The sequence below is a fragment of the Odocoileus virginianus genome, chromosome 31, assembly GCF_023699985.2.
Source record: "Odocoileus virginianus isolate 20LAN1187 ecotype Illinois chromosome 31, Ovbor_1.2, whole genome shotgun sequence".
NCBI lineage: Eukaryota > Metazoa > Chordata > Mammalia > Artiodactyla > Cervidae > Odocoileus > Odocoileus virginianus.
This window is the reverse complement of record NC_069704.1, coordinates 799,530-811,961: the sequence shown is the minus strand read 5'-3', so window position 1 is coordinate 811,961 and position 12,432 is coordinate 799,530. Positions and strand designations below refer to the sequence as shown.

At 56.1% G+C, this 12,432-nt stretch overlaps 1 protein-coding gene across 3 annotated transcripts in view; it reads left to right on the top strand.

The window, feature by feature from the left end:
• PXDN (peroxidasin) overlaps positions 1-12,432 on the top strand; it is a 67,444-nt gene that overhangs the window by 36,376 nt on the left and 18,636 nt on the right. For all 3 annotated transcript variants that reach the window (XR_011484901.1, XM_070459141.1, XM_020900020.2), the window contains 10 exons: positions 787-858; positions 1,203-1,274; positions 3,404-3,573; positions 4,566-4,683; positions 5,190-5,359; positions 8,162-8,434; positions 9,694-9,810; positions 10,130-10,288; positions 10,868-10,980; positions 11,681-11,837. Coding sequence is in view for 2 of the 3 variants with exons in the window: in XM_070459141.1 (XP_070315242.1) it covers positions 787-858; positions 1,203-1,274; positions 3,404-3,573; positions 4,566-4,683; positions 5,190-5,359; positions 8,162-8,434; positions 9,694-9,810; positions 10,130-10,288; positions 10,868-10,980; positions 11,681-11,837 (1,421 nt within the window). In the remaining variant the exon portion in view is untranslated. The remainder of the gene's footprint in view (positions 1-786; positions 859-1,202; positions 1,275-3,403; positions 3,574-4,565; positions 4,684-5,189; positions 5,360-8,161; positions 8,435-9,693; positions 9,811-10,129; positions 10,289-10,867; positions 10,981-11,680; positions 11,838-12,432) is intronic.

Below are 12,432 nucleotides of genomic sequence, written 5' to 3'. Positions count from 1 at the left end.
CTGCGTGTCTTCCCAGCGTCTGGCCCGGGAGAGTAGACCCCCGGGGGCCGGAGTGTCAGGAGGGGCCCCTGTGCAGCCAGCATCAGGTGACTCGGCCGTTCTTCTGAGGGGAAAACCCTCCGGTTTCACAGCGAGAAGAGCGGAATTCAGGAGAACCAGAACTTAGTTTTACGGAAACCGTGTCCTTCATAGAAAGCAAGGACTCATCTTCTTCCATGGACAGCGTCTGAGCGCTGATGCTCTGTGTAGTTAGCCCAGGGACGTCTGAGGAGGTGCAGTGCTCACTTCCTCGGGCAGCCTCTTCTGTTATCTGTGTGGTGGTTTCTGCAGCTGAGGAACATCGTCCCCAGCGTCCCTTTGAAGTGTCCGTTCGGCTCCTAAATCCATCTGGGAGTTAGACGGTTGGAACGAAGGCGTTCACATAGCTGCGTGTGTGGTGAGGTGAAGATTCTGTTGGGTTTTCTAGAAAGGTCCGTGTCTGTGGAGCTGGGCATCCCTGGTCCTGCCCCCATTGGGAAGGAAGGAGGCCCGCTGGGCGAGCCAGACCCTTCCTCACACCGCTCCATCCGCCACTTAAAGTCTGCGCCCAGTTCTCCATGGTCTTGAACCTTCCTGCTGGATGACTTAATTTGATCTGCATGCAATGTAGGAGCTCTAGAGAGTTATCTATTGATGTGTGGATTCAAATGACTTAGAGAAAACATGTGTTCAGCGAAACTCTAGCTCTGTAGAAACACAGAATTGCTTACAACTTGTTTCTTGTCCCCTTTTTAAAAATCTCTCTAGATACCTGCACTTCAATCAGATAGAAACTTTGGACCCAGAGTCGTTTCAGCATCTGCCGAAGCTGGAGCGGCTGTAAGTCCCCTCTGCCTCCTGGTCCCCTTCTCCACCCGCGGTTCTGGGGCTCCCGACTCGGCCCTTCCCCTGTAACAGAAAGAGCACCTCACCTGTCAGACTCGGGGACTTCTCAGCAGGGAATCTGTGCTCCCCTGACAGTCCAGGAGTGGCAGTAGCAATAAGATGGGGAAATGCAGTTATTTTCTCTGCTCAGTCGTGTTGCTCTCAAGTTCGTTTCTGTTAAACAAAGGCAGTCATGGAGATACTCTTTAAAGGCTGATTTATTGGACTGTGTTTACTCTTTGCAACATGCCTAAGAAGTATTTTAAAGAATCTCTTTGGTTTATTATCTCTTTCAACAGGTTTTTACATAATAACCGAATTACACATTTGGTTCCAGGGACATTTAATCACTTGGAATCTATGAAAAGATTGTAAGTATGTGACCTTCACGCTGCCTTTCCAGCAAAGACGGCTTCTCCATGCTTTGCAGTTACCTCCCTATTCACGGGGTATTTTGAGGATTTCATCCCACTCTGGATGTGGCTTAGGAAGGGAGGGTGGATTAAACCGTCAGAGCCACAACCCGGGCCTAGCTGACTCAGGAAATGTGGCCTCAGGTTAACACACTAGGCAAGTAAGACTTTTTTAAAAATCAATTTTAAATTCTTCAAATTGGTTTTTAATTCCGTGTTAACATATTTTACTGGTGGAAATAAAATCAGCCTAGAAAGAATCTCTAAGCTGTATTCCATTCCTTTTCTTTAGGCGTGCACACAGCTGAATTCTGTCCATTTTCAGATCTCTGAAAAGAAGCTATCTTCACACTGATCACTTCTGACAGAACCGATGACAGAACCGAGGTGTTCTGACAGAACCGATGACAGAACCGAGGTGTTCTGACAGAACTGAGGTGTTCTGACAGAACTGAGCTGTTCTGACAGGACCGGTGACAGAACCGAGTTGTTCTGACAGAACCGAGGTGTTTTGACAGAACCGATAACAGAACTGAGGTGTTCTGACAGGACCAATGACAGAACCGAGGTGTTCTGGCAGAACCGAGGTGTTCTGGTACTGGTGGAAGACTGTCTCACGTCTTCTGTGTGTTTTTCTCTGAGGTCTTGAAGGCCATTGTTTCTCAGTTAGGTATTACTGAGTGTGAACAATGAACTAGACTTAAGAGAGAGACAGAATAGTCAGATTGCCGAGCCTGGACCCAGAGTGGACTTTTGTTTTTCTCCTCAGTGAATAAGGCACAAGCTTTCCTCACTATTTACAGTCTTTTTCTTTAGGATAAAGAATAAAGAAATCTCTAGCCAGATGTCAAGCTAGGTGGCAGATAAGATAACTGCTGCCTCTTCAACAGATAAGAGAGCAGGAACGAGGTTCCTGGATAGTGTACCTGGATAGTCAGGGCAGACGGGGCCTCCCTGAGACCAGAACAGGCTGGCAGGGCTCTGTCCCTGCCTTCTTTCTGCCCTGAGTCTGCATCGTGGCCTCTGCCCATCTGTGACACCTCAGACTTCTCGGTCCCATCAAGGTCCCCCAACCCCGGGATGGCCAAGGGAGCGTGCAGCTGGGGGCTTCCGGCCAGTGTCACCCACTTGGGCCCGCCTGCCCACCCTCTGTCCCCGGGGCCCGCCCTAAGCACAGAGGTCCTTTTCCCAGTGGGGCTGAGGGGCCGGCAGGCGCCGGGCAGGTCCCTGAGGCGGGGGGAGCTCTGGCGGGTCTGCGTGGAGCCCCGTAGACCCCGACAGCCACACTCATCGGAGCTGACCATCTGGAGAGGGGCCAGCCCTACCTGCCGCTCCTGCCACCCCAAGGCACCCTCAGAGAGAGGGTCTGATGTTGGGCTTGCCTCCCAAGGAGCCCTGGCTCACTGGGGGAGCTGAGTGGATGCCTGCGGGCAGGCCCTTGGCTCTGGTCCCAGGGGGGCCCCTGCCCAGCGTGGCCAGCCTGCAGCTGCCTCCTTGGGTCTGAGCAGAGCTGGTTTCCGGCCTCTGGCCAGCACGTGTCAGGTCAGGCAGCCACAGTTTCTGGTCCACCCGCTACACCCCTCACCTGGGGCTTTGCCACATAAACGGCCGTCATGCCGAGGGCGGAGGTGGCACCTTGCCCATTTCTCCTGTTGGGAGGGTTGAGTCCACCTTCACGGGCCCCCTCCCTGGGGGCTTGCGGGGCCATTCAGCCCCTGAGAGGTGCCCCTCGGGGGAGTCGGGGTCCCGTGAGATAATCGCCGGTGGCGGGGGTGGTGCTTTGCTTGGGGATTCCCGTGTCGTCCGTCTCAGGCAGGCTCTCGTGTGCGCCGGCTCCGCTAGCCCACGTCAGTCCTGCTTCCACCCTGCGTCTCACGCCTTTGATCGCGCAGCACCACCCTTTACTGTGTCTCTTGGGCTCCCTGCTCCCCGGCTCTGGTTCTGCCGAGTGTGGGTCCTGCGGGTCGGCTCCTGGTCAGGCAGGCCCGCTCATACTCCGTCGTCGGCAGCCCCTGCCCCACGGGCCCGTCTGGGCTGGCCCGCCCTGCGCCCCGCGTCTCATGGCCTCACCCCCGGCCTCCTCGCAGGCGCCTGGACTCCAACGCGCTTCGCTGCGACTGTGAGATCCTGTGGCTGGCAGACCTGCTGAAGGGCTATGCGCGGTCAGGAAACGCACAGGCCGCGGCCACCTGTGAGTATCCCAGGCACATCCAGGGCCGGTCCGTGGCCACCATCACCCCGGAGGAGCTGGACTGTGGTGAGTGCCTCTGGAGGGTGGGGCGCGTGCAGCCCTGTGTCCGTCTGTCCCCGGGGACCCCATGAAGCAAGTCTGGGTGGGCCTCACTGGGTCCCCGCTGCAGAGTCTGTCTCTGCAGTATCTGTAGGAAATTATTTGGTAATAAATGTGAGTTTTATTGTCAGGTTTCCCTGCAAAAAAAAAATTAGCAACATGAAATGCATCAGGTCGTCTGTTGCTCCTTCCAACCCTCTGCCTTTAGAGGCTGCAGCTGCCAGGCGGCGGGGCCTGTGGAGGGAGGGCGCAGCTCCTGGGGGAGGGCTTGGGGCTGCCGGCTGGGAGCTGGCCGCCTCCTTTGTCTGGATCTGGGCGGTGGCCACGAGGGGTGGACGAGCCTGGGTTCATCCAGCTGATTCACCTGTGTGCTGCCTGCAGGCGCGTGACCCCTCACCACAAACAACAGTCAGAGCCTGCAGGGCAGGATCTCCCATATTTGTAAATGCCGAGGAACTCAGCTCATCGGCTTAGCACGCTGTTGGAGTGGGAAAATTGGCTTTTCCAAGGCATCATCTTTATATTTATATATTACAAACAGAATCGACTGCAGTCGAAAGTCACTCTGTTTCCTGGTAACGCAGCAGTTCAGTCCCTTGCTGGTCACCATTTGTGACCTCTCATGACCATCCCTTTGCGGTCAGGGTCCTGGCCCCTTGCGTGTGCGGGTGACTGACTTCACCCCGGGCGGCCCTGTGATCTCTGTGTCCTGCCCTCGCCCGTGAGGGCTGGTCTGGTGGCAGGGGTCTCGCGGTGGGCCTGAGGTCCTGGACATGCTGCGGTTCAGCTCTGGAGCAGTCTTCTCTGTGGAGAAGCTGTTCTCGCTGGCCGTCCTCACAGGACTGTTTTTGGTTTGGACATGTGCGATTTTCTCTCGAACCAAAGGGGCTCGCTCTGGGCTCCTGTTCGCACGGTGGTCTAGGACCAAGACAAGAGGGTCTGCTTTCCTTTTGGTGCAGAAAGGCCGCGGATCACGTCGGAGCCGCAGGACGCCGACGTCACCCTGGGCAACACCGTCTTCTTCACCTGCAGGGCTGAGGGCAACCCCAAGCCCGAGATCATCTGGCTGCGGAACAAGTGAGTGCTTCTGGACGGGGTGCTGGGCGCCGGGTCCTAGACATCAGACGGGGTGCTGGGGGTACTGGACAGGGTGCTGGGGGCCCCAGGTCCCAGCCGTCAGACGGGGTGCTGGGGGTACTGGACAGGGTGCTGGGGGCCCCAGGTCCCAGCCATCAGACGGGGTGCTGGGGGTACTGGACAGGGTGCTGGGGGCGCTGGGTCCCAGCCATTGGACAGGTGCTGAACTCTGGGTCCCAGCCGTCAGAGGGGTGCTGGGCGCCGGGTCCCGGCCGTCCCGGTACCCCAGGAGCTCCAGGTTGCCTGCCCACCCTGACCTTTCCTCCTCCCACCCGACCCTTCCTGCTCCTCCCTGGAAGGAATGCAAAGAGGAGGAGACGTTTCTCTGGCACCTCCGGTGGTCTGTGCCTCGAGGCCAGAGTCCCTGGGCTGGGACCTGACGCCCGGGGAGGACTAGGTGTTTCCTGTGCTTTGGGGGCCTGAGCCAGCCAGGTCTGTCATTATAGCAATGAGCTGAGCATGAAGACGGATTCCCGCTTGAACTTGCTGGATGACGGGACCCTCATGATCCAGAACACGCGAGAGACGGACCAGGGCATCTACCAGTGCATGGCGAAGAACGTGGCCGGCGAGGTGAAGACGCAGGAGGTGACCCTCAGATACTTCCGGTCTCCAGGTAGGCACAGAGCTCCTCGGACACTCAGCCCTTCCCGAATCCCCTTCCTCCCCGTCGCTCCCTTCTCTCTTTGCCCCTGGTGGTGAGAGACAGACACCAGTGTCCCGGCTGAAGCACCAGCAGCAGAGTCGGCTCAGGGTCACGCGTGACCCCCGACCATCGCTCTGGTCCACTGCCAACCCTGCATCCAGGTGGTCACTCAGAGTGGCCGTGGGTAGCTGCTGCTGGGGTCACTGTCCAGAGGGCTGTGGACACCTGGGGAGACAAGTGCCCCTGCCCAATGCCTCCGCTTGCGGTGGTCCTGAGGGCATCTCACTGGCTGCCCCCTGGCAGTGGGCTTGCTCTTGTGCTATAGGCCTTGGCGACTTAAAAGAAACCCAAAATCTGAATTTTGATGCAAAATTCCCATATCTAAAGTACTGGTACCTGATCTGAAAAGATAGTTGGAGCCAAAGGAAGCACAGCTACGTCCTTGGATTGGCCTCGGTCACACCAGGTTACAAACCCCACTCTTGTCCAAGTGTTGACCCTTGGGACTTGGGCCAGAAGAGGAGCTGGCCTTTAGAGAAGAGCCTGGGGGTGACCCTGGCCCCAGGGCCGCTGGACACAGCGCAGCTGGCTGCGGTGCCGCCACGGTTCTGGTCTTCCTCCTGTGAGTGGTCCTGAGTCTGTGTCTCTCTCGTGCTGTGTGATTCAGGGCCTTGCAACACCCTCGGCGGCAGGATGAGTGATCTCTGTGGTTCTCCGTTTAGAGTCTTACTATGAGAACTGTGTACGCCTCAGTGTATCCTGGCAGAGACATAGTCCAGATTGACTGATGAATGAGAATCCCCAGCTCTCAAACACCAGTTAGAGGAAAGCACAGGGCAGATAACTGCAGCCAAATCAAACCCCTTTAATCCCAGGTTCCCCATGTGGAACCAGGCGTCCAGGATCTCTGCAGAGCCACACGGCTGTGAGTCTGCCAGAGAAGACAGGGCTCCTGGCGGCTAAGGAGCTTGTGCTTGGTTTGTAAGGACCAGGGGAGCCCGTGTGATGTGGGTCGCAGTGGCGCCGTGCTGGAGGGACAGGTCAGGACAGAGGGAGTAGCAGGATGTGAACAGTGCGAGTCCTTAGCACAGCTGCTGTGATAACGGGGCGGGTGATTCCCCCGGTGGGAACGGTAGAGTCTCCCTCTGGCCCGAGAGTTCCAAATCTGACCTCTTTTGATCTGAATTTTCGTTTGTTTCTCAGGGACGAGAGCCTTCCTTAGTACACCAGTCTGAGCTTGTTGGCCTTGCTCCCAGAAATGCACGTGAAGGGTCTCCTACAGGGGGATGGGAATGTCACTGCAGTGACGGGAAGGTCACTGCAGACTCAGGGGTCAGCCAGTCAGCTTGGACCAGGGGCTGCCCAGCCTGGACCACTGCCTGGTTTTAGAAAATCTTTACACTAAGAATGTGTTTTACCTTTTTTATGCGATTGAGGAACTTAAGAATAGCATTTTAGAATACATGATAATGAAATTAAGTTCAGATTTCAGTGTCTGTTGATTAAGTCTTTTTGGAACATAATCACACTGACACATTTATGGCGTAAAAAGCCCAAAATATAGGCACTGAGCCCCTTTATGGAAGTCTGCCAATCCTGTGATATAGATGATGATAATGGACCCATTTGTAAGTTTCCATGAGTCACAAAGGGGTAAATGTACTTTATCTATTTTCAAGCTCTGTTATTAGGGGCATATTAGTCTGCAGTTTTTATCTTCCTCATGAATTAGACTTTGGTTATTAACACTTTCGCCTCTATCAATATTTTTTGCCTTAAGATTGATTTGATTTTATACAGAGGCAACCAGTTTTCTTTTAATTAGTTTTTATCACCTGTACGTTTCCCACCATTTTGCTCTGCTTTAAACTGTCACAGAATCTCAGATAACATCATTATCAATATATAAAGTCCTATTCAGTCCTATGAGTGTTCAGTAAGTGGAATAGATGAGGACTGTAAGTAGCTTTGTGCTAAATGGATCAAGGTTTGTAAACAAAGAAGTTACAAAAAGATTACTTATTTTTGGAGCTTTTTGGGTTGGAAAATTGTGGATAAGGATGTCAGCCCAAAGGAACAGCACAGCAATAAGTCCTCTTTTAAAAACATGTACTGTTCTATAAGCCTATTAAAATACCTACGGGGTAACGTCCCAGCAGAGTAATTTCTGAGCGGAAGGGTGAGTGAATGTCCGGTTTTGATCCACGAGGCCGCATTTCTGTCCTGGTGGACAAGGGTGGTTTGTGCTCCTGACGTGTTAGAAACATGTTTTGTTTCTGTACATACTCATCTCAAGAGCTCAATAATTAATATGTGGATTTTTTTTTTCTGGATTTAGAGTCAGAAACTATTATCATACTATTCATTTGTATTTTCCTTCTTGTGAGAGAAATTTGTTATTTCTGTATGTTCTAAATACCCTTTAAAAACAGTGTTTTGTAACCAGTAAGAACTACTAGCAAGGGTTACTTGCTAACAAGACTGACAGTGCTTTTAGAACCATCAGAAGTGAGACTGGGCCAGAATTCAGTCCATGGTTGAAAAAGGAACCGGTTCTAACCGGTCAGCACTGCTGCTGCTGGCTTAACCTGAGGCCATGCACCATCTTTATGGTCTGCATGTTTCTTTAAAAAGGAAAGGAGACAAAGCATGCAGTCGAATTGAATTGGTTCTACTTATTTTAGACGTCAATAGGCAGAATGAGTAGAAAACCCAAGCAGAACCGTCTGCTAGGCTGGAGGATGTTGATTCCGAATCTGTCTCCCGCGGCAGCTCGCCCGGCATTTGTGATCCAGCCCCAGAACACAGAGGTGCTGGTGGGGGAGAGTGTGACCTTGGAGTGCAGCGCCACGGGCCACCCCCCACCGCAGATCACCTGGACCAGGGGCGACCGCAGCCCCGTGCCCACGGACCCCCGGGTGAGCATCACCCCGTCCGGCGGCCTCTACATCCAGAACGTGGAGCAGGAGGACAGCGGGGAGTACACCTGCTTCGCCTCCAACACCGTGGACAGCATCCACGCCACGGCGTTCATCATCGTCCAAGGTGAGGCCCGTCCGCGTGGAGCCCCGGCTCCCTGGTCTCCCTGGCCTGCCCTGGAGCTCCGCTGGATCCCCCCTTCCCAGAGCCTGCCGAACCTTATCCCGTCCCTGAGGACCCTCCGTGGGACTGGAGACACGTTTATTTTCCGCCCTCATGCATCAGGCGGTCAGGGCTCTGTTTCTTTGCTGTGTTCTCCATGTGAATGTGGGTGTGCGTGCCAATTCACTGCTGTCTAGAAGTTTGGCACACATCTTGGAGTTTCCTTAGGGTTGATTTTTGAACTGAGTCTGAGAGTATATGTAGTTCTGAGACTTAACGTTGTGTATCTTCAAAGTCCTTAACTGGCTAGAATGAGTGTGAGTAGTTTTCAAGTCTAATTGCAAAGTGGGACTTTGGTTGACAAGTGCTAGGACAGCAGAGTGTGAATGCAGAAACAGAGTTTTCCCTCCTGTCTCCCCGTCAGCTTTTCCAGCCTCCGGCGGAAGCAGAGTCGCTCAAGCTGGTGCCTTTTGCTCTGTCCCCTGGCTCGCTCTTTGCACGTATGACTGTGCAGTCGTGTTGTTCGGCTTTGGTTGTGGCTGTTGTGTGTGCTAAGTCGCTTCAGTTGTGCCTGACTCTCTGTGACCCCATGGACTCCAGCCTGTCAGGTCCTCTGTCCATGGATTCTCCAGGCCAGAATCCTGGAGGGGGTAGCCACATACTCCTCCAGGGGATCTTCCTGACACAGGGACTGAGCTCCTGTCTCCGGCGTCTCCTGCATCGGCAGGCCGTTTCTTTACCACTAGCGCCACCTGAGAAGTTGGCTTGTTGCTTTTATAAAAATGGAATTATATTGGATATATTTATTCTGTAATTTACTTTTGTCTTTTTCACCCAGTAATAATAGCATGACTCCTGTCACCGCACACAGTTGCACTAGATAACATTTTACCCATTTGCAAATACATATAGTTTAGGCTGAGGAGATGAACTTGGGCCCTTTGCAGGAAGCGAGGCTGGTCGTTAGGGAGTTCTGTGCTGTTAGATTAATAGTCTCCACACACGTGAGTGTGTGATGCTGAGAAGCACCCGAGGCATGGTCTTCTTCCTGCTCTGCATCCTTTCACTCTCTGGCCTCTTCCTCCCTCCCTGGGATGCTGCACCAGCAGAGGGGTCCTGATGGGCCCTGGGTGAGGGGGGAGGGCTCACTCCGGGAAGGAGACTGACTTTGCACCCAGAGCTGTCCCCTGAATGCCTTGTTTCCGCATCTTTCCCTCCATAAGCGCTTCCTCAGTTCACCGTGACACCCCAGGACAGAGCTGTCATAGAGGGCCAAACGGTTGAGTTCCACTGCGAGGCAAAGGGCTACCCGCAGCCCGTCATCGCCTGGACGAAGGGAGGTGAGTGGCCAACAGGGCAGCGACTCATGCTGTCTCCCCTCGCTCCCTGGGGCACAGTGCCCTGGGCAGGCCACAGCAGCGGAATCAGAACATGACCCAAAGCCGTGGCGTGTCCGGGTGGACCTGTCCTCACCGAGGACCAGGGCGGCAGGCCTTGGGGCCGGTGGCTCCAGGCTGGACCCGGGGATAGCAAGCTGCTCAATCCTTCCGTCCCTCAGTCAGGCCTCCGCCTGGCCCCGAGGCTCCGTCTGCCGCCCCGAGGAAGGCCAGGCTCCTGCGCCTGCGTCCATGTCGCTGAGAGCGCGTCCCCGTCTTGCAGGGAGCCAGCTGTCGGTGGACAGGCGCCACCTGGTCCTGTCATCAGGGACGCTGAGGATCTTGGCAGTCGCCCTGCACGACCAGGGCCAGTACGAGTGCCAGGCTGTGAACATCATCGGCTCCCAGAGTGTCGCTGCGCACCTGACCGTCCAGCCCCGAGGTAGGCGGTGGTCCCCACCCTCCCCCAGGGGACCAGCCCTGGACTCACATCCTGAGACCTTAGTCATAGCCAGAATCGTCGTGTCAGCCGTGGGGACCCTGACATGCCCGGCGCGGGCATGGCGGGCTCCTACAGTTCAGTGGGCTGTGCTTCCACTGCTAATTTGTGCCCCGTGTTGTGGCTGGCCTGGCCTGGGGGAGGGGGCTGGAGGCTCTGCCTGCAGAGCGTCGATAGGGCTTGGGGGCCTGGTCTGATCCGGCCGACGGGCTCTGGGTTCCCTTCCCGTCCTGAGCAGGCAGGACAATGGATGACCCGTGAGTGGGGCCGTCAGCTGGTGCCCTGCCTGCTCGCCTCATCACCGGCCCCTGGGGGTTGAGGCCTTGGACTCACTTGCAGGACAGGAGCCACGTGGACAGGCGGGCCGCTGCCCCGAGGCTGCTGCTCACCGGGAGGCTGGTCTGCCTGGCCCCAGTGAGGGTGCTCGGGGCCCCGGGCCCGCCCTGACCGGGGCCGGGGTCTCTGCCGCGGACCTTGAGCTGCCTGGGCTCTGCGCAGTCAGCCTCTGTTCTTGCCTTGCAGTTACCCCAGTGTTCACCAGCGTCCCCAGGGACATGACGGTGGAGGCGGGCAGCAATGTGCAGCTGCCCTGCCGTCCCCAGGGCGAGCCGGAGCCCGCTGTCACCTGGAACAAGGTAAGGGCCGAGGCGCCCAGGCCTGCCGTCGCGGGGAAAGAGCCAACCTGAACAGGACAGTCTTGGGACATTCGCCCGTGCATGTCCTTTTAGGTGACAGAGCGAAAGAGTCCCCCTTGTTAGGTCCTTGGTCCTACAATCACAGAGATTTTCTGGTGTCCCGTTTCACTGTGGTGTTCTTACTGAGCCCAGCACAGAAAAGCCAGTCTGCATTTAACTATAAACAAATTGTTTAATGTAAGACGCTTTCCTGGAGGCCGTGAAGTGGTTCCCTGGGAGGGAGGTGGGGTCCTCGGGGCCTTGACGCCTCCTCCTCCCTTGCTTCCTCCTCGTCCTGGGAGGTCACCTGCCTTCCTTGGTAACACATCTGCCCTGGCTGCTCCCACACCCCGGGTGCCCCGCTCTGCACCCCCAGCCCAGCACACGTCCCACGAAGCTCACCTTTTGTGCCCCAGGATCCTGCAGAGTCCCACAGAGTGAGGTTTGTGTCTTAAGCTTTCTGGGTCTTTTGCAGCAGGTAGGAGGGGTTCCCGCCCTTGAATCTGCAGCGGGCAGGATCGTCCCAGTGTCTGGTGGGCCTGAGAACAGCCGTCAGGAGGGCTCCATTCGCGAGGCCCCAGCACGTGGTGCCCCGCCCCCAGGAGAGACCCCTCAGGTCCTTGGTCTGATTCCCGCGTCCTCTGTGCTTATTTTGCTCCAGGATGGGGTTCAGGTGACAGAAAGCGGGAAATTTCACATCAGCCCCGAGGGGTTCCTCACCATCCGTGACGTTGGGACCGCAGACGCTGGCCGCTATGAGTGTGTGGCACGGAACACGATCGGGCAGGCATCGGTCAGCATGGTGCTCAGCGTGAACGGTGAGGCCGCAGAGTGGACGCCCCGCAAGGTCGGAGGCCGTTAGAGGACAGGGCATGTCCACTTTTTCCCAGAGACACAGCCCGCCCCCACCACCACCCGCCACCCGCCCTAGGCTCTGAGAACGCTGTGGCTGCACGCTTGGAGGGCCTCCTCGCGCTGGGTTTTGTAGTTGGTTTAGTGGTCGCCCACACCCTCTGGAGTTCTGCACCATGTAATTTGCAGCCGCCGTTTGGCAGAAGCGCAGACGCAGCTCCTGCTCTGAAGGAGTCGCGGCCCTTCGTTCTGCTTTCTGTCTGTCCTGAGCGCGTGTGGCCTCGTGCGGCCCTGGGGCGTTCTCACTCTCCATCTGAAACCCACACGAGGGCAGCGACTGTCCCCTTCCCTGGTCTGGTCCTGCCCCAGGGCCTGGCGGGCCCGCTCTGTGCTGACTGGCCGTGCTTCTCCACCATCCCAGAGCTGCAAACCTCGGATGTGCCCCTCGGTTCCGAGCAAATGGTAAAATGCAGGCCTGTGGCTTTTCATAGGTCTTACAGCTCCACCCGGACCTGCACTTGGCAAGTGGAATTTATTTCTTCCCAAGCAATAGTCATAGAA